This window comes from Eurytemora carolleeae, unplaced genomic scaffold (assembly GCF_000591075.1).
Source record: "Eurytemora carolleeae unplaced genomic scaffold, Eaff_2.0 scaffold589, whole genome shotgun sequence".
NCBI lineage: Eukaryota > Metazoa > Arthropoda > Copepoda > Calanoida > Temoridae > Eurytemora > Eurytemora carolleeae.
Window position 1 is genome coordinate 121,740 of NW_019396504.1, and position 25,836 is coordinate 147,575.

Below are 25,836 nucleotides of genomic sequence, written 5' to 3' on the forward strand. Positions count from 1 at the left end.
CCGCAAGATGAACATTGAAGACGGACAAGTTTACTCTGTTTGTATACTGCAATTTTCTTATTTTACTAAGTACAACCGTATGCAGTCAAAACATAAACAAACAAAATATGAACTTAGCAGACGAAACTCTTACAGATCACAGCTTTCTCAGTAGGTATCACTAAACTAAATCAAAGAATTATTTAAAAAGACGATATCGAATTCGTCACTGAATTCCCATGTTTATTGGGACACTCTGTAGATAAATATTTTACTCCAAACTGACAGTTTCATGCATGGAGCATTCCCTTTTCTTTTCCATGTTCTGTTTAAGTTCACGAACTTATCTTCCTTATTTATCGGATATTTTCTTCATATTTCATGTTACTGACATAAATATTAATTAATCTTTTCATATATTTTAATGTTTTATTCTAAAATACATAAATTTGCTTTTTTAAATGCATCACTATATTAATCTTAATCCTTAAATATCTAATTCTAATAAAATCAAAATAAACTTAATACTTAAATGCGTTGTTGCATTAAATAAATAATTTGTAATCATAATACAAGAGAATTGTAAGAGGCAGTATAACTGGCAGAGTTTAGGCGGAGTATGTTGAGGCGGAAACGTTTCCGCCTGTCCCGGTCCAGTTGGTGTGATGGTAGGCTCCAGGCTGACCCAGCAGTTCGTAAGTGTGCGCTCCAAAATAATCTCTCTGCGCCTGAACATTTATTATTGAAATCATCAATAGATCGAATATTATCAAGGGGGAGGAGAAGAAATCTAATATGGGAATAAAATGGAACGTAGCAACGATTCCAGAGGAAAATGGAACGGATTCTGTGCAATAAAGGAACGTATCCGGGGTAAAACGGATCGAATGTGGGAAAAAAATGGAACAGTAGCATAGAACGAATCCAAAGTAAACTATAGAATGATTCAGGGTAAACAACGCAAAAAAGGTGAGGATCGGGAGTAAATAGAATAACTCTTTGGTAAAAATTCAAAGTAAACTAGAACGGATAAGGGTTAAAGGAATAGAGTTTTTGTCACAAACTCTGATAATCTAATTCCTATATTTTTTGAACCCAATGTCGTAGATCTTAGACATTTCAAACTATGAATTATGCTAGACCAAATAATCTAAGCTTGAAATAGTAAAAGTCTACGACATTGGATTGCAAAGATATTGGAATAAGAACATCAGAGTTTGTGTCAAAAACTCAATTGCTTAAACGGAACCCGGATAGAATGGAACGAATGCGGTAAGGAATACAACGGATCTAAGATTAAGGAATAAATAAAGAGTTCCAAAGAATAAGAGTGAAATTGAAGGATATTAAGTAAAACGGAAGGATTCAAGACTGGAACGAATCTTGAATAAAATGAATTGGATTGAGGGTGAATAAGTTAATAAATTAATGAACAGTGGGTTTCGAGGGGAGCGGGATAAGTCAGAGCTTGTTTTCTACCTGGATTAGGTTAGCAGGGAGCATATCACTTCTATATCCGTCGTAGAAGGCAAGGGCGGTAGAGAAGCAAGGGGTGGGAACGCCCATCAGCACAGCCTGGCTTACGACACGCCTCCAGGCACCCTTAACATTAATATTTGGTAGAATAAATCCAAATTTTTATTTGCTAAAAATAATAACGACAAAAAAGATTTATTAAAATCAAACAATTTTTACCTGGGCATTATGGATTGCATCCCTGAAGAAATCATCCACCAGAAGGTTATCAAGAGCAGGGTTTTTGTCAAAGGCATCCTTGATATTTCCAAGGAAGCGGGACCTAAAAAGTCGTCTTACTCAGTGAAATTTATTTAGATCGTCTTTACTTTTGTGTTAATAAAAATTTGTATAAGAGTGAATAAAAAAGTTTATCTCTTTAAAAATTTCTGTATATTTTTAAGGCAAAAAGTTGGCAAACCACATTTTGAAAATCCCAAATGGTTTCTGATTAATTATTAACTAGAATCTCCTAGCGGTCTTTAATTTTGATATTTTCAAATCTTTCAGAGGAAAACAATGGAATTCTCGTCATCTTCTTTTTTCTTTCAATAAATAACTGACGCTTCAAACTATTTAACTATTTCTAAAGAAGTGCCTTAATTTTTTTAGAAATAAATCAGTTGCAACAATTGCTTAATATGATATTCTTAGCGACATTTTTTAGTTGAAAGAAAGTCCTTAGTTTTCTGGTTCTCCCTGTATTGAAATTAACTTTTTTTTAAATGCCGCGTAAAACATTTATTTTTGTACCTGATAATACATCCTCCTCTCCACATTAGAGCTATTCCTCCATAGTTCAAGTTCCAACCAAACTCCTGGGCAGCCTGATAAAAAAGTTCAAAATAATAATTTATCAAATTATATTTTCAAACCTAAATCTGAGAAGCTTTAAGCAATGTTTAGTGAACATAACTGATTTAGGACATATACTTGGTTTAGTGAATACAATAATAATGCCAACAAAATTTTAGTTTACGGTGGTTTGAGATTTTATCAATATAATGAAGACGACTTTCGTTTAAATTACGATTTACATCAAGATTTTAAACAGCATGGAGATACAAAAAAATGGAAATAAAACTGTCAATTAAAAAGGCTTCTTAAATAATTACTTGTAACTTAAAATTCGAAAACAGCTTATTGACAATCAAAACTTAAATAAGAAGTCGTCTTCATTATATTGATATAATCGCCTACCACAGAACAATATGCAACATTGCTCCAAGAGGTAAAATGGAAAACATTGAAGGGAATTCTGAACAAGAAAACAACCATAGATAATGGATAAAGAGAATTCAAGTAAGCAAGAATCAGGAATAATGAAATAGAATAAACCTTATCATCTAAATAAAAAATACTAAAATATTTTAAAAAATTATAAATTTACCTGTCTTAGTAGCATAAATCCTTGAGCATAGGAAACTATTTTACTAGCGTACAGAGCTTGCCTAATAATATCTTTATTAGAAAATCAACGAATTCCAGTCAATTGAGGATCCATGTCTAAAATGAAGATCTGGTTTTGATGATGAAAGGTAAAAGATCAATGTCAAAACGAAGATCTGATAATGATAAAAGGTAAAAGATCCTTGTCAAAAACGAAGATCTGATATTAATGAAAAAAGGTAGACCCATGTCAAAAACGAAGATCAGATCTGCTATTAATGAAGACAGGTAAAAGATCTATTTCAAAAACGAAGATCTGCTATTAATGAAGAAAGGTAAAAGATCCATGTCAAAAACAAAGATCTGATATAAAAGAAAATCGGTTATTGTTAAAGATTCTGAGCAGTTAACTAAAACAAACAGTCTGATATTAATATGAAATAAAGATACTAGTTGGCAAAAGATCAACTTAAAAATCCTGATCTAGAAAAAATAATAAATATAATGAAGATATCCCTGATATCCTCGACGAATGCTGCTTTTTCTCCAGTAAACTCCGCTCCCTCAGGACCCTTCAGAATCTTGCTTGCACGCTCCCTTTCACCCTGAACATTAAAAGCGTCACCTTAATTTATTCCAAAACTAGACAATTTCAAAGATAAAAAACGACGATATCTTCAACATTTTTTGTCTAGATAAACCTTTAAATGGTACCAAAACTCCAGACTTATCTAATAGCAAAATAGATGTATAGATAATAATAATGTTTGCCAACAGCCCGATCTGTTTTATCAAGCATAAACTTATATAAGTTTTTGAATGGAGGATGTGCGAAATTGTGAAAGGAGTTCCAAAAACAGATCGGTACTATTTTGATATGGTTTGTGGATTACATCCAGACGGATCAATCCTACAGCTTAGTTGAATTATCCAATCCTGATTTTGGAAAGTTCCAGACTCTCCCCTTTCAGTGCAGATGCAGAGCTTCTAAAAAAAATATTCGAAATATTTCACCTTCAACGATGAAAGACAACGTGCGAACACACTTTCTCCGATGAGTGTGACCGGCATACCGTATTCCAGGGCAGAGATAGCAGTCCATTTACCTGCAAGTTAAAGGGATTAGTCACAAAAATGAAAAACAACATTCGTTACAAGTCTTACAAGTAAGGATAATTGAATATTTGAAGACACCATATAAATCTTGCGTAAATTGAAAACATACCCATAATCTCGATCGCTTAATCTCGATATCCACAGTGGACACGTTTAAATTTTACGCAAAGTCTGCTTGAGCTCTTGATTTAAGATATCCGGAATTTCTCTGTTTTCTCATTGGTTTAACGGAAAATTCCCTGGCTTCTGATTGGATATATGTGAAATTATTACGGGATATCATATTAAAAAAATATTTTTTATTAATATAATCCTCAAATGTTTAGACCTTCATATGTAATCCTTTTTTCCAAAAATTTCCAAGTTTGGTTGAGATTGCTTTACAACTATAAAAGTAATTTGTTAACAAAGGTAGGCAGTATTTAATTTTTGACCATCGTCAACGAAGACCCTTCGTTAACGATCTTTTTAAGACAAAAAACGATTAACAGCCCTATTTACAAATGGTTAAACTTTTTTAGATTAAATTGGAAATGAACTCAAACTGTNCCAGGAAATACCTGTTCCTTTCTGTCCGGCACTGTCCCTTATTTTCTCCAGCAGATAATCCCCACTCTCGTCTCTAGAAAAAAACATTAATTACATCAATTTTAACGATTCCAACTTGATCCATCGGAAATCCGGCAGTTTTTATTGATAGGCCAAATCTGTGTGATAACATTATCCTCAGAGACCTTTTGGGGCCTCTGGAAGACAGTTTTTTTACAGTTATCTTTTGATAGAAATATCAGACAGAAATAAAATAAAGATCTTGATGTGAATTTAAACAAATTTTCAATAATCACTTCTTCGTTTGTAATTAATTTATTAAATAATTTCCAATTCTAGCTGATTTAGTGCGACCAAACTATTAAATTCTTCCAATATAACAAAACAAATTAACATCTAAATTTTCGTTAAATAAACCATAGATTCGAAGAATGATAATAAGGAAGTTAAGCTAATGATATTTTAATTATTGGACCATTAAGCATTCGTTCAACCACAGCAGTTACCAATATCAGTTTAAATAAACGTAAATACTTCAGATTCAATTATTATTTTCAATTTATACAGAATCCTTCAATATCATACAGATAATGATGTTTCTAAAACGGAACAAGATATCTTTTAAAACTTCCTTTAAAAAATCTTTTAAAACTTCTTTTAAACATCTTTTAAAACTTCTTTAAAAAACATTTCTATGGGAAATTAAACCTACTTGTATTTAAGAATATTTGAAGATATCTCTAAGAATAAAACCTACTTGTATTTAAGAATATTTGAAGATATCTCTAAGAATAAAACCTACTTGTGTTTAAGAATATTTGAAGATATCTCTAAGAATAAAACCTACTTGTATTTAAGAATATTTGAAGATATTTCTATGAGGAAGGAGTCTAGCTCTCCCTTGTTCCACTCCGTGAAGCTATTGCTCATCTCCTCGTTGTCCATGTTCAAGGCATCCTAGAGCACAAGTAAACATATGATTGTCAAGTGGGACCCATAAATTCACAATTTCAAGAGGTTTAGAATTCACGCTTAATAAATGATATTTAGGCTTGGATAGATAATTTAATTTAATGGAATTAATGAAAATTTCTTTATTTTCTGAGAAGTAGGAATTTATCAACATTGTTAAGTGCGGTTGCTTTGTGATCTTGTTTCTTAACAAAACTAACAAAGAAATTTAAATGAAAACTGCACAAAAAATAAACATACTGGGTTCATGGAGCTAGCAAAAATTATAAATTTAAGCAAAACAAATTTAACCTTATTTATTTTACATTCTTCAGCGCCTTAAAGCCCAGAAAAAACAATTTAAAAAAAAATTGATAAATTTTCTTAAAATCAAAAAAATTTAAATTCAAAACTTTATTGATAATCTCTGAACGTGAATGATCATATTTTTAAAGGGGAGGGGAGGTCTAACAACTGTTTACATTTCACTAAATCCTTAAATTTCTATATCTTTGTTTATAGATTAAATTTTCTGCGAATGTTCACAAACAAGGGCTAGGCATAGCAACAGCTGATGCTAAATAATACCTAACCATTTGGGCTAGGCATAGCAACAGCTGATTCTAAATAATACCTAACCATTTGGGCTAGGCATAGCAACAGCTGATTCTAAATAATACCTAACCATTTGGGCTAGGCATAGCAACAGCTGATGCTAAATAATACCTAACCATTTGGGCTAGGCATAGCAACAGCTGATTCTAAATAATACCTAACCATTTGGGCTAGGCATAGCAACAGCTGATGCTAAATAATACCTAACCATTTTAATATGACAACCTAATTATCAAAAAGAAAAAGTGGAAAATAAATGTGCGCAAACTTGAATTGTACGACCACTTTCATTAAAAGTTCAAATGACTTTCCAGTTCACAACAAAACAGTTTTAAAATAAGATCAAGGAGTATGAAATAGAAGGGAGATACAACTAACACGGCCCCCACCCCTGCCATATGATTATACATGCTTTGCAGACGGTACTCCATTTTTATTAGAAATATTCAGAATAGGTTATTGTATACGCGGTAATTGTACATCAGACAAATATTTCTTATAAAAATGAAGTGCCGTCTGCAAAGCATGTATAATCATATGGTAGGGCGGGCCGCGTCAGTTGTATCTCCCTTCTATTTCATACTCCTTAGATTAGATCTAATCAATCACCAATGCTGGAGACACTTTGTAAAGAAACCACAACTGAAAGAAATATCATAATGTGAATCGGACATACCGCTCTCTTTTTGTCTTAAATTGAAAGTCATTTGAATTTACTTTTACAGTTCCTTTAATGTTTTATAAACAAGAACTATTTTATGACTATAATGTTTAACATCTAACTATTTATTTATAATAATTTATTCAAATTACAAAACAAAGCGTTAATATAGAAATAAAAACTTATTGTAATTATTATAAAAGCAATATCTTTCCTGTATTAAAAGTTAAGATTATAAAATTTAAAAAATGCTATGCCTAGTCTATACTGCCTAATCTGATGTCAGAACTATTTATTTTAAATCTTGGGATTAAGCATTGGTCTCCATCTTTAGGATTAATTTAATTCCCCTTTGACATTCTTTTATATCGTCATATCCTGCAGGGATAACTAAATTGAAGGAAAAATGCATTTATCTACAAATTTAAAGAGCCCACATTGGATATCGAGATCAAGCCTGAACGATTAACGATACACAAAGGTTCCGACCTTGAAATTTAACCAATAAGAAAAAAAACCACTAAAATCTGTTAAATTCAATGAAAAATGCTCAAAGATAAAAGCAGCGATGATAAGTACACCTTTTCAAGTAAAAAAGTTGCAAAGTACTTTGAAGCTATGTTGAAAAAATATAGACTTCCTACCTTCATGAGATGATAAGCTTCACAGATAAGCTGCATATCTCCGTATTCAATTCCGTTGTGCACCATCTATCATGGGTTACTTAAACTCGAACCAAACATCTTCATATGTACAACCTTGGATAATATGTACAATTCTAGTACTCAACACTGTACTGAATGTAGAGTTGTTGAAAAACTTGGCCACACTTAAAACTGTATTTTGTTATAGTTTTCTTTTATCAAACTTGCAATATTTTTATCCTAAATAAAAAATGGAAGACAAACTAATCATTTAAATTGAACTTTTTTTGTTCGTCTTTGATTTGTTTCTTATATAAGTTTTGAACTTGAGATATGATATATATATATATATATATTAAATATATATATATATATATATATATATATATACATTTGTCTATATATTTTATCTTTAGGTCAAAACTTAGCGTAATGTTATAAGAAGAGAAATGTATAGCAAAAAAAACAATTAACTCCCATATTTTGTAGATCCTGTAAACCTGTTAGAAGTACAATAATGTAAAAAGTTTTGAAAAACAAACCAATCCATGCCTTTATATATATAGTGTATTTGTTTTGAGTTTAATGAAGTTTTCTTTTTTACCCTGAACAAAATTAAATATTTTTCACAAAACTATAATAGCTCTTTTACATCTGTACTTTTGTTAAGTTTTAAATACACTATTAAAAGTTTTTAGAATAATTCAATGAAGTATGTATTGTATAGTGTATACCCCTGATATTCCTGATATAGTATCCTATGGAGTTTATATTGCTCGCTATCTTTTAATTCCAAGATTAAAATTTGATTTACCGAGACCCGAGTAGTTAAAACTATATACTATCAGGAAGTAGTAAACCTGGACGGATAAAAAGAGTGGTATTCTAGTCATGGATCAACCTAGTGAAGATAAACCAGGAACCGACATACAGTGGTCGGCAATTATATCAATACAATGATAACGACTTTTTAAAATTAAGTTTTGATTGTTAACAAGCTTTATCTTAATTACAAGTTTACAAGTAATTAAAGAAAAGCTTTTTTAAGTGTATATAGTTTCACGGACATAGCGCGAGATTTGTTTATACCTCTTAGAAAATGCATTACAATTATACTGTAAACAAATCTATAGGGGTTCCTTAGTCCTGACTTATAGTTCTTGTACGTACTTAAAGTTGACAATAATCTAGTTGTAATTCAGAAGAAGATGTTGATTTATCTTAGAACAAAGAATTTATTCCTGGTTTCCGTACTGATTTTGGAGCAACAAAAAAACTGTTGAAAGTAAAAACAAAATTCTATTATAAATAAAAATATGATTAATCTTTTTCTAGGGTCATGTGTAAAAAAGAAAAGGATTAGTCGATTTTTTCATACCCCCCTCTACGCTATCAATATAGTTCTTCCCCCCCCCCCCATTTCAAAATTGGAAGGGAGGGGGGGGGGGAGAGGATGATTAAATACATACTCCTCCGTCAACTTAGTACAAAATTGATCTGTTTTGTTCTGAATGGTTTTGAGTTTAAAGTTTCCTTGACAAAATGGCCGCTTCCATCTTCACCTACCCAGTCACAGCAGGGCTCATCTCCAGACTTAGCGCAGATAGACTAAACACGCAGATAATTAATATCACGAGGCCAAGGAGGGGGGGGGGGGGGTAGGAAGGGTCAGGGGTATTCAAAATTGTGAATGTACTAAAAAGTCAAGATTTAATAAACACTCAGATTTTTTCTTCTCATTTATCATTTTTTTATTTAGAAATTATGAAGTTGATGACACTGCACTGAACCAGTAAATTAAGATTTAAATGGCCGGCGTAGATAATTGGTTTATGAATGAGATGAAATCTGGAACTAATTGATTGATCGATTTATCTTGAAGGATGAGGCACCTGGAATATCGGCTTGAGGGCTGGCCAGGCAGCTGGGTTACCTCCAGGCATCAAGGAGGGTCCATACCTTGCCCCCTCCTCCCCACCGGATACTCCTGATCCAACAAACAGAAGACCCTTAGACTCCAAATCCTTGGTTCGCCGCCTGAAGTTTTAGATTTAATATTAGGAAGTTTGGTAACGTAATTTCCAACATGGATCCAATTCGTTTCAAACTTGAGGAAAATGATTCTTTCATAGGTGGGGAACGGATTTATGGAGATTTTAGGAAAAATATGAAATGAACTTTTATATTCCACGAAAAAACACATGAAAAATATTCCTTAAACATTGGGAATTAATATAAAGAAGAAGGGGGCAATAAATTTTTTCAGAAAATATAAAATGAATATACAATATACAATATACAATATACAATATACAATATACAATATACAATATACAATATACAATATACAATATACAATATACAATATATACAATATACAATATGCAATATACAATATACAATATACAATACACAATATACAATATACAACATTTCAATCCTTTTTAGTGCAGCAGTTTGGATATTTTGTAAGGCAACCCTACAGAGTACAGACAATATAAAGAATTCAACATCCAATAACAATTGAGCTAAAAATCTGTCGGATTTATTTTACGACTGTTCCCAGATTTAATGTTGCTGGCCTAGGCCTGGTATATTGCGTACTCTAGTTTGAAGTATATGATCTACTATTAAGCGCGTAGTCGGATTAGCATAATAATAATCCCGATTATAAAACCTGAATTATACCGCGCACACATTATATTCAACGCGCTCAATGGATGCAGGATAATGAGATCTAATTTAGATGAAGGATAAGGAGGGATTAAAAACAAACCATACTTTTCTCTCTAGCTGGAAAGGGACTCTGTAAGCGTAATTTCATGTAACCCTCTATGCAATGATGATTATGCCCGATTAACAACGGTACCGTTAAAACCTTCATCTGATCAATAATGTGGGAGAAATAGTTGTTTTTCTAGAATTAAAAGTGTTTAATTCAAAGCATTTCTATGTTTTCCTGCAGTTGAAAATAATAGAAGGTCATTTTGCGATATTATAAACATTAATATTCAATTTCTTCTTCATCAGACATAGCTTTTCAAGGGTACTGTTGTGAATCGGGTATTGCTATCTTTGCATGGAGGGCAACCTGAAATTACGCTTACTGCCCCTTTAACCGATAAAAAATGCATATTAAATGGATGTTTTATTATTCTTAAATTCCTTCATTTGTTACAGAAATTGTGTATAATTGGGTAAATTGGAAATAATCAAATAATCATTTGTAAATTTAGCATCTTTAGCATCTTCAGAATCAGAACACTTGAAACATGTAAAAATAAGATTGAAGAGTGTTTAATATATTGATATGTTTACCCAAATTAACCCACTTTTCCCCAAAACGTTTAAATTCAACATTTAAAATATCCGCATTCCAAAACCAATCGAAGGGGGGGGGGGATTAGTTTTCAATACCCCTGTCTATGATGGTATTCACCCTGCTTACCTTGTATCCTGGTATTCTGAGTTCCCCCCATCTATGATGATATCCCTCCTGCTCTCCTTATATCATGGTATTTTGAGTTCCCCCCATCTATGATGATATCCCCCCTGCTTACCTTGTATCCTGGTATTCTGAGTCCCCCCTTCTATGATGATATCCCCTCCCTGCGTACCTTGTATCCTGGTATTCTGAGTTCCCCCCATCTATGATGAAATCCCTCCTGCTCACCTTGTATCCTGGTATTCTTAGTTCCCCCCATCTATGATTATATCCCCCCTGCTTTCCTTGTATCCTGGTATTCTGAGTTCCCCCCATCAATGATGATATCCACCCTGCTCACCTTGTATCCTGGTATTCTGATTTCCCCCCATCTATGATGATATCCCTCCTGCTCACCTTGTATCCTAGTATTCTGAGTTCCCCCCATCTATGATGATATCCACCCTGCTCACCTTGTATCCTGGTATTCTGAGTTCCCCCCATCTATGATGATATCCCCCTGTTCTAGGAGAGGAACAAGCTTGGCAATGAAGTCGTCCACAGCGCTTCCAGCCTTAACCAACATCATCACCTTCCTAAGTTAAAGAATAAAAATGATAAATAATTTCATTAATAAAAAGTTTTATAAGTCAACCATGAAGTCATACTAAACTTAAAATGTGATAAAAAGTCTAGTTGTTTAATAAAGGTCGAGTTGTTGTTCGTGAACCAGGGGTGGTTAATGATTATTTTCTTAAAAAATTATTCCCCCCCCCACTCTTTGAAATACATTTTCCCCCGGAAGTTAAGTTTGCGCAAAAAAATGGTTAGGATTTTCTTCGTTGAATGGGGGAAAATAAATAATTTTTAAGAGAAAATTTTGGAGAAAATGAAAGATTTTTGGAGAAAAAATAAATAATTTTTGGGGGAAAAATAGTGAATGAAAAAACTTGACTTTTGATGTCCAAATTTTCCTTTTTCCCGATTCATCAAAATTCCTTGAGGTAATTCTTAAAATTATTTACCATCGTCGAGTACTGTTTATTATCAAGTTTGTATACTGTGTACAATGAACAGTGATATAAATACCTGTTTTGGGCCAAATACCCCCCTTTCTACGCCCCTGATCAAGAAAAAAAAAATTTGAAATTTTTTTATGCCCCTTATGGATTAAAAGAATATAGGTGCAAAGTTAGCACCATTTATCTCTATTATTACAAGAGTTATTACAAACTCCAGGAGACTAGTGAGGTCCTTTATAACATATTAGTTCTAACTCAGATGTGATCACTGATAATTCAAGAGGCACCTTACTTTAGTGATAACCAGACAACTCTGGAATAGAATTTCGACTTGTAAACTCAAATTATGACTTTAAATAGTCCAATGAACATGAAGCACAGCAAATAATAGTAAAGATAGTAGTAGAGATATTTGCTTTTTAACAACATTATATATACTTCAGTATTACTTTAATGTCGTCTTCATATTCTACAGTTTTCTGGTTTACTCGTTGAAAAATGAGAGAAGTAATTACAAAGCTATTAGCTTTACTAGTAACTTATAGATCACTTATTAAGCAAAATGGGTCTGTTTACATGACACAATTGCTGTTGCTCATGTTCCCTGGACTCGTTAAAGTCATGACTAGTGTTTATAAGTCGACTTCTTATTTCAGAGTTTTCTAGTTATCACTGTACCATAAAATGTTTACCTGGGTTTCTTAAGTTTAGCTACCATCTCCTCTAGACTATGGGCACCAACCACCTTGGTTCCCTTGGCCTGTAGGATCGAGGTTATAATAATAAATAAATAAATCTATTTGACATGATGTTTATCTCAAGGGAGTTTTCTTCACGGTAAAAATTATCTAGTCAATTAAATTCTAAAAAATGTTCTTCTTAAAACTTTCATTTGTGAAGTTGTAATACAATATGTTCACTGAATAAAGAATTAAATTAACTGACATTTTTCTTCTAGATAAGCCTTTTTTTTTTACCACCGTTTCACCAACATAACCGACCTATAATTCTCCTAACAGAGGGAGGTTAAGTAACTTAACGTCTCTTGAGACAGTTATAAAAAATAAGCACTCGCTCTGCTAAGTTTTCTAGAAAAAATTCGCACATTTTCATCTCGTAAAGACGAAAAAAATTGTGTACAACTACTTTTTCGGGAAATAAAAAACTTGCTTAACCATGGTTTCCCTCGACCAATTTTGTCTAGAAAACATCCCTCGCTGTGCTCTGGATGTTTTGTAGGAAAAATTGGTCGTGGGAGCCCAGGCTTGGTAAAGTAAAATTACCTTAACTTCCCTGTAAAAAAGTGAAAATAATTATTAAGTCCGCGAAATGTTGATATTAAGGAAACAATGTTTTTGATCATATTATAATCTTTCTGAGAAAAAAAAACTACATTCCGATTATTCTCCTTCTTCTTATATTATATACCTTCTAAATACCAATTTAACCCCCCCCCCCCCACTTATACTTTTTTTTAATGATTACCTCATTCTCAAGGAACTGATCAACCTTGGCGGTTGTCCTGTTGTAGGCGACCACCACGAACCCGTGGTCGTTCATGTTCAAGATCAGGTTCTGACCCATAACAGCCAGACCTTGAGAAAACAAGAATGTACAAAATATTCAAACAGATTTAAAACTGGAATAAGTATTCTTCATAAAAAAAGCAGGGGTGTACATTATCTTGAACATTTAATTGTTTTTTTTTCCTCTGAATTGGGAAAATAAATGATATTTAGGAGGAAATAAATGAACTTTTGAGGAAAAAAGAATGAAAACCAATTTAATGTAAAAAAAATCAGTAACCCCTCCCCCACCCCCCAACTTGGGGAGGGGGGAGGTTGTAATTCTTAATATTATACACTCCGGGCATAATAAAAAGGATTGTATTTTAACTTTAAAGTTAAAATTCACGTTTATTGAAAAGAAATAATGTTGACATGGACACCATGTATTGAAATGATATTGAAGTCAAAACATATTCGTCCTTTAATTCTCATGGTTTTAACTAATGATATTTTTAAGGCATTCTTCTCAAAACAATTTAGATTTTCAATATTTTACGTTTATCAGACCACCTTATTTACTAAATTAAGTGTGTCCTAAGAAAGGTTAAATAAATTTACAGTTCTTGTACTTTTGATTTTTCAAACTACGAATTCTGCTAGTTCTTATAGTCAAATTATAATTTAAGTAGTAAATGCAAGAGTTTGGGCTATTATAAAAAATGAACATAGAAAAACCTTCGCAGACAGGATTATCATTTAGTGCAGAAAGAAAGTATTTTTATTAATAAAATGATTCACCAAATGTTCACCAAGAGCAATGAAAATAGCTACCAATAAGAGCAATGAATATACTTACCAATAAGAGCAATGAATACATTTTCCAAAAGAGCAGTTAATATATTTACCTATAGAAGCAATGAATATATTTACCAATAGACGCAATGAATATATTTTCCAATAAGAACAATGAATAGATATTTACCAAGAAGAGCAATGAAAATATCTACTAAAAAGAGCAATGAATATATTTACCAATAGAAGCAATGAATATATTTACCAAGAAGAGCAATGAAAATATCTACTAAAAAGAGCAATGAATATATTTACCAATAATGAATATATTTACCAATAGAAGCAATGAATATATTTAACAATAAGAGCAATGAATATATATTTACCAATAAGAGCAATGAAAATATCTACTAATAAGAGCAATGAATATATTTACCGATAAGAGCAATATCTCCAGTAGGTTCTCCCATCTTCACAACTGTAGCAGAGTTTCCCATCTTAAATTTTAAATTAAATTGTAAAAAAGCTGATAATTTTTTATTTGGAAATGGCAAATTGAAAAACTGATAAAAATTGATGAATTCATAATAAGGAAAACAATTGAAAACCATTAATCCCTTAAAAAAAAAGTTGGAATAGGTTTTGCAAAAACATCTAAATTCGCATGCAACTGCACTAAAAGTGATAGGATTGAAATGAAATGTTCAAAATGCATCTGTTCTCAGAATATCATTTTGGGAGCTTTCCTTTGAACTATCTGAAAAATTTAATAAATGTGAAAAGTGTTCAATAACAAAATAAATTAATTACTAAGTGTGTGCACAGAATGATAAACAAATGAACAAAATAAAGATAAAAATTGCAATTTAAAAAATAGATAAGAAGGATAATGTGGTGAACAGGTTTTATCATTGTCAAATTACAATTTAACGACTAAATTAAATTTTATAAAAATTCGAAAATATTTATTCCAGAATAATATATGCAGATTCCTAATACACTTTACGATAATGATAATTCAAAGTTAGAATAATTATTGAGAAAAAAAAATTCCGATTTGCAAATTTACGTCAAATTGTATTTGAATCTTAAAGAATTTTGACTAGAAATTAGTAAGAGAAACAAATAACAATTTTGAAACATTTTTACAATTTATACAAATTTATCAATTTTGACTTCCACTTTTCATGTTGAATGGTTCAAGGTTATATTGCAAGGAGAGTTAATTGCAGTTCTATCTGGGCGGAATTTGTTAACAAGAGTAGATGCATCAGTGTTCGTTTAGTATCCGAGGAGGTTAAAGCATTGAATTTTGAAAATTTTGATAATTCACATAATAGTTTCCTATGGCCAGAATATTTCATTGATTTTTTATGTGAAATATGGATCCCATGTCGGGCTGTGACATCAGTCTTGTGTTTGCATTACCGCTCAGAGACAGTACACTGCAGTACAAAAGATGTGTACACCTCTGAAATAACTTTCCTTACATTATAACCTTGGAATGGTTTTTCTTAATGGCATATAACTAGTATTGTAATTGTATTGTAGTAAGCCACATAGTAAGTATAGAGGCATTGAACCAGTGTACTAGTGGTATTTGGTGTGGTTAGTCACCGACTAGTGTATAAGGCAGTAAAATAAAACCATGTGTGTAGGGTGTATAGTGGTTGTATGGTTTACAGAGTGTACCAGTTTAAGTATTTAAATCTAGAACCTCCTGCAAGGGGGTTGATAATAACCTAAAGTTTAAAGTTTTACTTATTTTTCTCTATATCATGAGCGTATTATTGAATCCCTGAGTATTAAAGTTGATTTCCCTACTGGCAAATTAATATTTGTATCTCTGTATAGATCATCCTTTTTTAAAATCTAATTCTAATTAACTTAATCCTTCCTTGAATCTTTGTCAGGCCTTTTAAGTTCTTTATCAATGAAAGATTGTTATATTATGACGGATTCTAACATAGACCTTCTCTCAATTGCAGTCTCTAGTTTAAAGGGACTGTAAAGGAAAAATTAAAGGGATGAAACCTGAGAATCTCAGGCATTGAACGATACATATAAAACATCTATCTGATGTTCCCGTCTCGAGAAACTGATATAGAACTGTGTCAAAATTATACGGAAATTTATATATATACAATTTCGTATAAAAGTAGTAGGTTTAAACAGATCATATTTAGCAAATACGCAACCAAAAACCAAAAACGATTATATCCCACAGGAGCCTGAGAATTTTTAAATTTTTATTTTGCATTTTCAATAGATATGATTGAAAATATTATGTCATCTAGTCCGTATAGTCCGTATAACGTCACCACAACTTCAGCCAATGGCAGAGCAGCATACTGGTCACGTGATACCTTTATTTCTCTCATTAGATATTCTGCCTCTTCCCGACCTAAAAATTCCACAGCAATTATCAATTGTGCATTCTATGGATCAGAAATATTCTACTAACAACGATGATTTTTTTCCTACAGAATTCAGCCTTATCCGCTTAGAAATGCTAATTATTTTTTCTACCTTAAGGAGGGTCCGTAACTCGATTTCTTTATAAGTTTGTTTTTTCAGCTTTCCTTTGCTATGGGATGGTGTTGATCCTGATATTAAACAAATTGAGAGTAAGTTTGGGTTTAAACTTAGTGTTAAACAATTCTTGCTTGATAAATATTTGGACTTTAGATGAGAACTTTTTTGTTTCAGTTGCTCAAATACTTAATTAATTCTCAATTATAGCTTTGTTTCTCGCTTGACCAGCATGTGGATCTTTTAGGAATAATATCTTTAATTTTAAATGCTAATTTTTAGCCATCAGACTTCCTACAGGAACCCTACCCTCTCTATGCCAGGAACTCCAACCTTTCTAGATCTAATTTTTCTAAAACTTTTCAAGTTATATTTTTGATTAAAAGACTTATTGTACGGGAGACCGACTGAAAACAGTTTCGGCTAGTTCCCCCTGCTATAAACTGTAATCAACTGATGTAATTATAAATATCCATTTTTACATGTATAATTTATGGCTAAATATATAATTTGTTTTGATTTCATTGAAGTAGTGATGTGTTTATACAGGGTGTAAAAAAATAAGTGGCCTTTTATGACACAGATTGAAAATTAATAAGAAGAAGAACATGACACATATTTTTGTTTAAAATGTATATATATATATATTTTATAAACACATTCATTGTTTTAGAATTTGTTAGTTAATAATGAGGGTGTGGTAGGTAAATATACAAAATATAAAGACGAACTGAATATTTTAACAGAAATGTCTAGTCCCTAATTTGAAAATATACTAGTTTTGTTCAGTGTAGACAGTCATTAAAATCCAACATAGATTTTAGGACAAAGTACAATCTTTTCAGTTAAACCTATTTTAGCATTTGTTTTACCTTCCAGAATATTACTATTGGAGAATTCTGAATTCATTTCAAATTGTTTTAGATTTCTAAAAATTGGGATATGTGGATAAATTTTATTAGTGATAATATATGGTATGATCAATCATTTTTACAAGAGCAAATTTTTTCTAAATATGACCTTCCCTAGGATCATGTAAGGTATAAGTTATCAACAAATTATTTGGCCCAACCGATTCAACCGTTCTGACGTTTGTTTGTTTGTCCGATCATAACTCAGGAACCCATGGACTGATTTACCTCAAATTTGAGTGTGGAACTCCAACGACCCACGAGAATGTTGTTAGCTTGGTTTTGAGAGTTCAAGTTGAGTAAGTCGACTTTAGTAGCGAAAATTTATTTTCCAGGTAAAATCGTTCAAGTGCGGGTAAACGGCGGGAGTAACATTTAGCAACCTTTGCAGCGCTGGGTTCCCAAGCTAGTATAGATTTATAGATGTATGTGGATCAGTGTTGAAAGGTGAGGGTTTAGAATGTGCGTATTGCGTATACAGAAATCTAATATCAAAGAACTTGAACACTTTAATCTTTTGGCTTCATGCATCCAAGACAAACGAGCATCGAAAATTTTACACCCCTCCCCCCCCCCCTTGACAATTTTTACCCTGGCCCGAATATTTGTCGGACGTGATATATATTTCTATATATATGTAGACCACAAAACACTGTAGGACGTAGGTCGTAGGTTGAAATATATAGGATATTCTTAGATTTGACATTTAGGCCTTGCATTATACAGAGAGGAAACAATAATATAATGATTCAAACCCCCCCCCCCCCCCCCTAATTCTCACACAGATTTTAGGGGAGGGGGGTTTAAGGCCTTCCCAATTTAATTTTTAACAATCATTTCAAAATTATTCAGAAAATGTTTTTTTTATATTAATCTTGAAAATTTGAAAAATAATATTTAATAAAAAAAAATATTGCTACTTCCCTTTTCTGCTAAAAAAAGTCCAAATATGAAAATTAAAGCATTGGAATTTTATGCCACTCAGATCTAATCCATGTGAGCATAAAATAATCTAGTAATCGGTTAAACGCCCCTCTATAATTGATGTTGTCTCTATTTTGGTTCCTTTTTCTGATATTTGTGTTATACCTAATTGAAATTTTCCTAAATACTAAATATGTACAAGATAAATTTTAAACAAAAGATTTAAAGTATTTAATGTAATTGCAGATCCATGCTAGTCCAAAATTATATTTGAATGTATGTAATGCATTTGTATCTCATATCTTATGATATTTAGTTCCCTATACTGTAAAATAAATCGCCTAAAGGTCCTCCTATATGTCTTACATACCAGCCTACGCTACTCAATTAAAATTTATTCTGGTGAAACGCCCTTATAACCTTTCCTGTTTTTGATTGCTTTTTGTATTCACTTATAAAGTCTTATTTAAATGTACGAATATATATGCATTTTTCACATTTATCTATAGATCTCCTTTTCTGTTTTTTGCTTTTTACCAAATTTAACAAGTTAAAAAATTTAAAATGCGTCTTTTTATCATGAACCACATGTACGCTTTCTGATATTCAATAATCTAATATATGCGAGGCCCTATGATTTTGTTTACTGTTAATTTTTCGTTGTATAGCGTAGAACCATTAAAGATTTATATAATAATATTAATAACCCTCCTTTTTCTTCCACGTACAAATCTGAATTCGAATAAAATCTAATAATCCGTATTCTGCGGATTTGTAAAATATCTCAGGCAAACTGAAGGAATGGAGAACATGATTTATAATAAGTAATTATAATAGATCTGAAGGAAATCTGTCATGAAACCCCAGAACGCATTCAGGGCGCCAAGCATCACCAATTACCATGCAGCATACGGCCTGGAATTGGAAGAACTAAATGCCTAGTTAAAATAAGGGTCTTTGTACATCAACTCCATTTAAGGCTCTCCGGGATGCATGACTACATCCAATTACTGTGGGTCAAGGCAGATATAAAAGGGGCGTTGAAGAATGTGAGGTGTGGGGTGGTGAAAATGAAAATTCTATTTTAAAAAACTTTTAAAATTTGTCTTTCTATTTTTTTATTTGAAGTTTTACAAGCTTGGATAATCCACTAAAATTTTAAAAGTGAAATAAACATTTTATTTTCTCCATTGTTCCAAAACCAATATGCTACAAGATTTTTAAACTATATAAAATGTAGGATCCCCCCCAGCCCCCCTCCCCGTCCTATCAATTTTGTACATGACCATTAATTTTAAGTTATTATGTATAATGTATTATTTGGGGTTATAGCTTAGGCTAAGACAATTTCTGGGCCGAGCGCTGCGGCTAGGACAGGCTAGGGGTGCGCCGAGTGCCGCGTCTAGGACAGGCTATGGGGGTATACGTGCGTATAAGATTCATGTAAAAATTGATCGTTCATTGGAAAATTACCTAATGTGTAATTGAAAATCAGGGTATGTCCTAGTGAACGATTTTTGGACACCCCCCCCTCCTATCAATTTTGTACATGAATTTAATATTAACGTCCTACGGTTTTCACGAACTAACAGTAAATACTTTTTTTTAAGTAATTAAACAAGCAAAACACTTCCACAAGAGAGCGAGACAATGAAAATTAGATTCAGAGAATATACTGAAAACCATGGGTACTGGAATAGGGTATCCCAACGAGGCTCGCGCACGAATGAAATTGAAAGGTCGAACTCGATACTGTACGGGGGGAAGATCCGTATCCTCTGACGTCACTGATTAAAACTATTAGTGGAGAATTCTCAGACCGACAAAGAAATGCCAATCACAATTATGCGTATACTCGCCAGTGTCCACTTTGTGCCCTGTACCGGGTTATGACGTGGGTCAGATACAGAAGCTACTGCTAGAATTGTATGACTACCTTACCCTATTCCAGTACCCATGCTGAAAAGTGAAAACTAAAAGTCCAAAAAAGGTAGTTTTTTGTAAACCGTTTACTGTACACATGTACTGAGTCTGAAAGAGTGCGCAAGCAAGTTCATTGAGAACAGCGAAATTTATTTAACTTAAAAGTTCATAGCGAATGTACGCAAATATATAAAGGGTCACAGTGTACACCCTTATTTGCTTATTACTCAACAAACATTTAACAGGATTAGATTTTGTTCATATATCTCATTTAACTTGGCATTTTATCTATATAATAAACGCTGTGAAGCGAAAATATTAATTTGTATTCATGAAGCTAAACTTCTTATTTTTAATTGGAATTGGAAACTTAAATCAAAACTGCAAACTTTAATCAAATCAAATAATTAAAATTCCGTGCATAAATTAAAGCATTTTATGTGTAAATTACAGAATATTCGTATTTTTTGGAGACATATATGAAAATTAAAGTCTATTTTGGAATTTTAAAAAAAATATTCATTTTGAGAGGAAAAATGTTGCCAGTGCCAGAGGGAAATTTTTCGAAAATATATTCTTAAAAATCTAAATTTTAAGGGCTAGAAGGTGCCTGCTATCTTCTCTTGAGCTCTTTATATTTCCAGGAGGGGAGGGGGGAGACCCCCCCATAAGCCGCCTCTATGCATATTGTTAAATTTAAGAAATTTGAGCTACTCCAACACGGTCTTTATCTCAGATTTGATGCTTTTTGAATACCTATTTAAATGGGAGTGACCGTGCAATTTATAGCAGTTGAACTGAGAATGCAGTATTGTGCAGACATTCTTAAAGACTCATTTGAGACATATAAAACGATTTAATGATGTAAAATTACTGAGTTTGAGCGCAAAGCCGATGTTCCCATTTGGGAGGTTACAGTTTGAGAATTGATTTTTTAAAATTAATAGATAACGACGACGATGATTTTAAAAGTCGACTTTGCGCTCAAACTCAGTAACTATAATAGATCATTTAAACGTTTTATATGTTTCAAATGACTCCTAAAAAAATTCTCCACAATACTACATTCTCGGTTCAACTGCCATATGCATTATCAGTCACTCCCTTCAAATGAAAATGGTTTACTGTATTAAGTAAAACGTCAAACGCTTAAGTTTTGTAAGTGAATGTACTATGGCATAACAAGTGTCATGACGTTCAAGGTTCAGTTTTAAACTGACTGCACCCACCTACTGCTTCACCTAACTAAAGAGTCTACACTACACTGAACTCAGAGTCAGAACTAAGGCGAGTGCAGGGTATGTTTGAAGAATTAAGAAAAGGGAAGAGTACGCCAAGGAAGGGGGGGGGGGCGCAGGAGGGTGGACCTACTCATATCATATATATTGTATGAAAATGCATTTAATTTTAAAATAATATATTTGGTTAAATATCAAATCATCAAATGTAATTGTCACATATGGCTATTTTGACTTTTTTATTGTGAATATTATTTGTGCTTCAACGGGGGGGGGGGGGTCATTGCTGTGCCCCCACCCGGCCACGGTGATATCAAGTATAAGATGAAAAAAGGGCTTTTATACTGTCTAAAAGGGGTAACCCCCCATGTTTGCCCCCACTCCCCCCACAGGTCAGTCACGGTATCTTAAAATGAAAAATTTTCATTGCAAAAAATATTAAGTTCATTGCAAAAAATATTAAGTTTCTTATTATTTTCAGCCTTCTTAATAGTAAAATCTGTTGAAATCTGCTGAAATCTGTTCAAATCAGCTAAAATCTGTTGAAATCTGTTGGAATCTATTGAAATCTGTGGAAATCTGTGGAAATCTGTGGAAATTGTGAAAATCTTTGGAAATCTGTGGAGATCCGTAAAAAATCTGTTTAAATCTGTAATCTGTATACCCTGCTGCACTGAAAGTTCTAGCTCTACAGACCAAGAGAAGAAACGAGGGTGTGGTTTTTTGACCTTCCATCAAGTTCATTCCAAATTTATGTCTTTTAGAGCATAAATAAGTCCCATAACTAATACAAAAGTATATTATGTAAGTTTTAAGTTGCCCCCCCCCCCACAATATTTAAAAATGAACTTTTATGTAAATATTCTGCATTTTTGTGCAAGTTCCAAAAAAATGTTCTGGTTTTACATAGTTTCTTTGAAATAAAAATAAAATAGGCACATATTATGCTTTCGTCCCTGCCCCCCCCCCCCGTCCCTTTCTTGACAAAGGTGATAAGTATTTTTCTAACCCTGAAAATGGTACACAGGATCTCTAAAAATGTGTCGTGATATGGGCGTTGGCCTGAGTAGTATAGAATATAAGCCTACTGCCGCAACTGACTTTTAATTCGAAATATAAGTCTAATAAAGAAACCAGATGGTTGTTCCTTCAACCCCTCTCATGCACATAGATTTGTGCGTATAGAATGGCAGTAACGCGCGCGCGCATATCAATTTAATATTTGCCAAGTCATACAACATTGTATTTCTTTACCCTGAGGGGTAAGAATATAGTCATATTATACAGCACTAGTCAAATAAAGGGTCTTGAGGGGTTTAAGACTTGATCTAAAAAAATAAGTATATGGTGTTGTTTTATGTTGGTAAATTAAAGTAATAGATTGACGTTGAGTTAAAAATATTCCATGTAAACCTAAAAAGAAAATCAAGTTTTTCAAATCTAGCCTTAATCCACTAAGTAATCTTGAGCAATTTTCTTCACAGACAAAAAAAATTTACAAATTATTTATAAATTTTGTCTTTTGATACAAAAAATATCACCAAAAAAACCTGTTTTAAGCTTCATTTACCTTAAGAACACTGAAGTAACTGATAAACTCTCAGATTTGAGTAAGATACAACAGATTTTTGCAGATGATATATTTAAGATTTTGAGCTGCAGAAATACACAAAACTAAATCACACATAATTTCACTGTATGGGTCTTTATTCAGGGTTACCCACAAAGGATGAACTTCAGAGACGACTGTACGGAAATGGTTCAGTCCGTTTTCTTGCTTACAGAGTTCCTTGCAATCTGAAACTGGTTTATTTCTGTGCTGAATAATTAAGTAGACCATCAAAGTACTTAATTGAATGAAGAAACCAAAAATCAAGCTTGAATAAGTCATGATTTTAGAGCTTTGAGTCGTCTTTACAGTCTCATCCTTAGTGGGTAACCCTGTATATTACTCAATTATGCAAATTAAACAGTTTCTTAAGTTTCTGTTCTGTTGTGCATTTGGGTAGAGTAAGCTTAAAATAAATTACATATTGAGATTTTTAACAGTTAAAAATATTTAAAATATGTACTTATGAAATTTTGGTGTTTGTAGGAAAAAATTCCTCAAGATTACAAAGTGGATTCAGGGGAGATTTAAAAAGCTTGATTTTCTTTGTAGACCCTCCCTACATGAAATATTTTCAACTGAACGTGAATCTGTTTCTGTACCATCAGATTAACACCAATATATACTTATTTTTAAGATCAATTCAAAATCCCTAAAGACTCTTTAATTGGCTGACGATAGGCATTTTATGCAATAAAGCGTGGATTCTTGTTTGTTTGTTCATTTCCGGTTTTAAATTTGTAACTTGCAGAATGCATGGGAACAAATGCATTGTTTTCTGTGACCAACTACCCATTTTTAAGATGAATTGCTAATATTACATCCCTCCTTTGTGGGTATCCTTTCAAATATAACACTAAAACTGCCTTTTGTTAAAAATTGCATTTTTTTAATGAAATATTTGGAAAATGAATCTTTGTTTAATTTTTTGGTGTCAATGTTTGTACGTGAAAATGTCTAAAAAAAAACCGATCTTAGGAATCTTAGGGTTTACAAATTACGTTTTATTTTGCTATTTTTTATAAATCTTTTATTTAAATTTGTTAGACTAATTTTTATCAGCAGTTTTCTGAAAATTTGCTTTTTTGTCTATATTCTTATATTTTATTGTTACACTGTAGAAGTGAAAGATAAGAGTAGGAAATGTTCTTGTTCATGTAAAGATGCATAACCTATTCTATTGGAATATGTAATTATAATCTAGCTGTAGGCCTAGTGTAGGCCTGGTGTAGGCCTAGTGTAGGCCCCTTACTAGAAAATAGTCGTAATTAAATGTGGATTACATAACGACATGATATGATAAGGAAGTAATGTTCAAGTCTAATTTTACATGATTAACAACAAATTATTATTTGTATAGTTTAATATAAATACATTAATAAGACAAACTAAAGTTTGTAACACTACAATACAAATATAAGAAAAAAATCAATTCATGCGTAATTGACAATGTTACATTGCGACCTCGTAAACCATATTATAGTTTTACATTACACACCTCAGAAAATTGGCGAAACCAAACTTGCAATTTTTGTAAACGGAAAACTTTTCCAACTTTGGATCACAAATTATTTTCGCTTCTAGAAATCATGCATGCATTTTTGGTTCTGGAAAGTTTTTAAGTGAACCTGTTTCCTTAAACACCCTGGATATAATAAGCTTTTATTGTCATTTCGGCAAAAATGTAAAAAAAACTATTTTAAAAATTCTAATATCCAGAACATTCTAAAACGTTGCATTAAAAATTATCTTCTAAAAATCGTGAAAATTTGGATAAAAGATAATTTTTGTGGTCTCTTTGGTTCATTTCAAGTATTAGGCCGACTTTTAAGCAGTTAGAACAAGATGTACAGTACATAAACCGACTATATAAAGCAAAACAGGACAGTACCTGAGTACACCAAATAAATCAACCACTTCTAGGGAAATTCTAGTGTGGTGAAACCTTTTTTTTGGTAACCATGGTTATTGGGACTGGAGCTTTTATCGAAAATGTACAACATATCCTTTGAAAGACTTATTATACCATAGCATTACTAATCTTTGTATTACAAATTTATTTTTGCTTTAAAAATCTTTCATACATTTTTTATGAAAGTCAATTTTTTGTGAAACTGTTTTCATGGACACCCTGAGACAGGAATGCCTGAAAACCAATGAATGGTTTATAGACAGGTCTGGGGGGTTGTAAATATACAGGATGTTTCAAAAGTTTCAATAAATCAGACAAATTAGATTTTATAAAAAGTTCTCCTGAACTTAAAACCATAAACGTATGCAAATAGGAAATCAAAACATGAACATCTAGTATATACATATATACATATAGTATATACATATATTGCCCATAAGGAAAAACTTACTAACGCTAAGGATGTTCGGGCTCTGTACTAAAATAAACTCAGTCACAGTTTTCTTCGCAATCAAAACATAGTGAGCTTTATATGCTTCATTTTATGTACAAATGGGTTCAAAAGTAAGACTGACTGACGATTTGAATAAGATAGATCATTATTTTTTTCTTTCAGCTTTCA

The 25,836-nt window shown here is 32.2% G+C and overlaps 1 protein-coding gene across 2 annotated transcripts; it reads right to left on the reverse strand.

Moving 5' to 3' along the window:
- Window positions 1-500: 500 nt before the first annotated feature.
- LOC111704517 (6-phosphogluconate dehydrogenase, decarboxylating) lies at window positions 501-24,434 on the reverse strand. 2 transcript variants are annotated; one of them, XM_023476771.1, is made up of 19 exons: window positions 24,419-24,434; window positions 22,848-22,851; window positions 14,912-14,922; window positions 14,602-14,643; window positions 13,351-13,460; window positions 12,558-12,625; window positions 11,317-11,439; window positions 9,312-9,456; window positions 8,953-9,027; window positions 7,420-7,485; window positions 5,396-5,505; window positions 4,560-4,621; window positions 3,898-3,989; window positions 3,400-3,488; window positions 2,885-2,945; window positions 2,248-2,321; window positions 1,675-1,777; window positions 1,459-1,581; window positions 501-707 (listed from the first exon to the last, which is right to left on the reverse strand). In XM_023476771.1, exons 4-19 carry the CDS (start codon window positions 14,633-14,635, stop codon window positions 588-590), a joined length of 1,455 nt encoding a protein of 484 aa, XP_023332539.1. In that variant the 5' UTR covers window positions 14,636-14,643; window positions 14,912-14,922; window positions 22,848-22,851; window positions 24,419-24,434; the 3' UTR covers window positions 501-587. The 2 variants fall into 2 exon arrangements, with proteins under 2 accessions (XP_023332539.1, XP_023332538.1); XM_023476770.1 differs by lacking the exons at window positions 14,912-14,922; window positions 22,848-22,851; window positions 24,419-24,434 and adding exons at window positions 16,532-16,569; window positions 17,570-17,621 and having other exon boundaries at window positions 14,602-14,662.
- Between the last annotated feature and the right edge of the window lie 1,402 nt (window positions 24,435-25,836).

Coding starts and splice junctions, on each gene's coding strand:
- LOC111704517 (XM_023476770.1), bottom strand. CDS start 17,606: ATGAATTCAGAATTCTCCAATAGTAATATTCTGGAAG. Junction 2,946..3,399: donor GCATTCGTCGAGGATATCAG/GGATATCTTCAT, acceptor AGATATTATTAG/GCAAGCTCTGTACGCTAGTA. Junction 1,582..1,674: donor ATGCAATCCATAATGCCCAG/GTAAAAATTGTT, acceptor ATTAATGTTAAG/GGTGCCTGGAGGCGTGTCGT.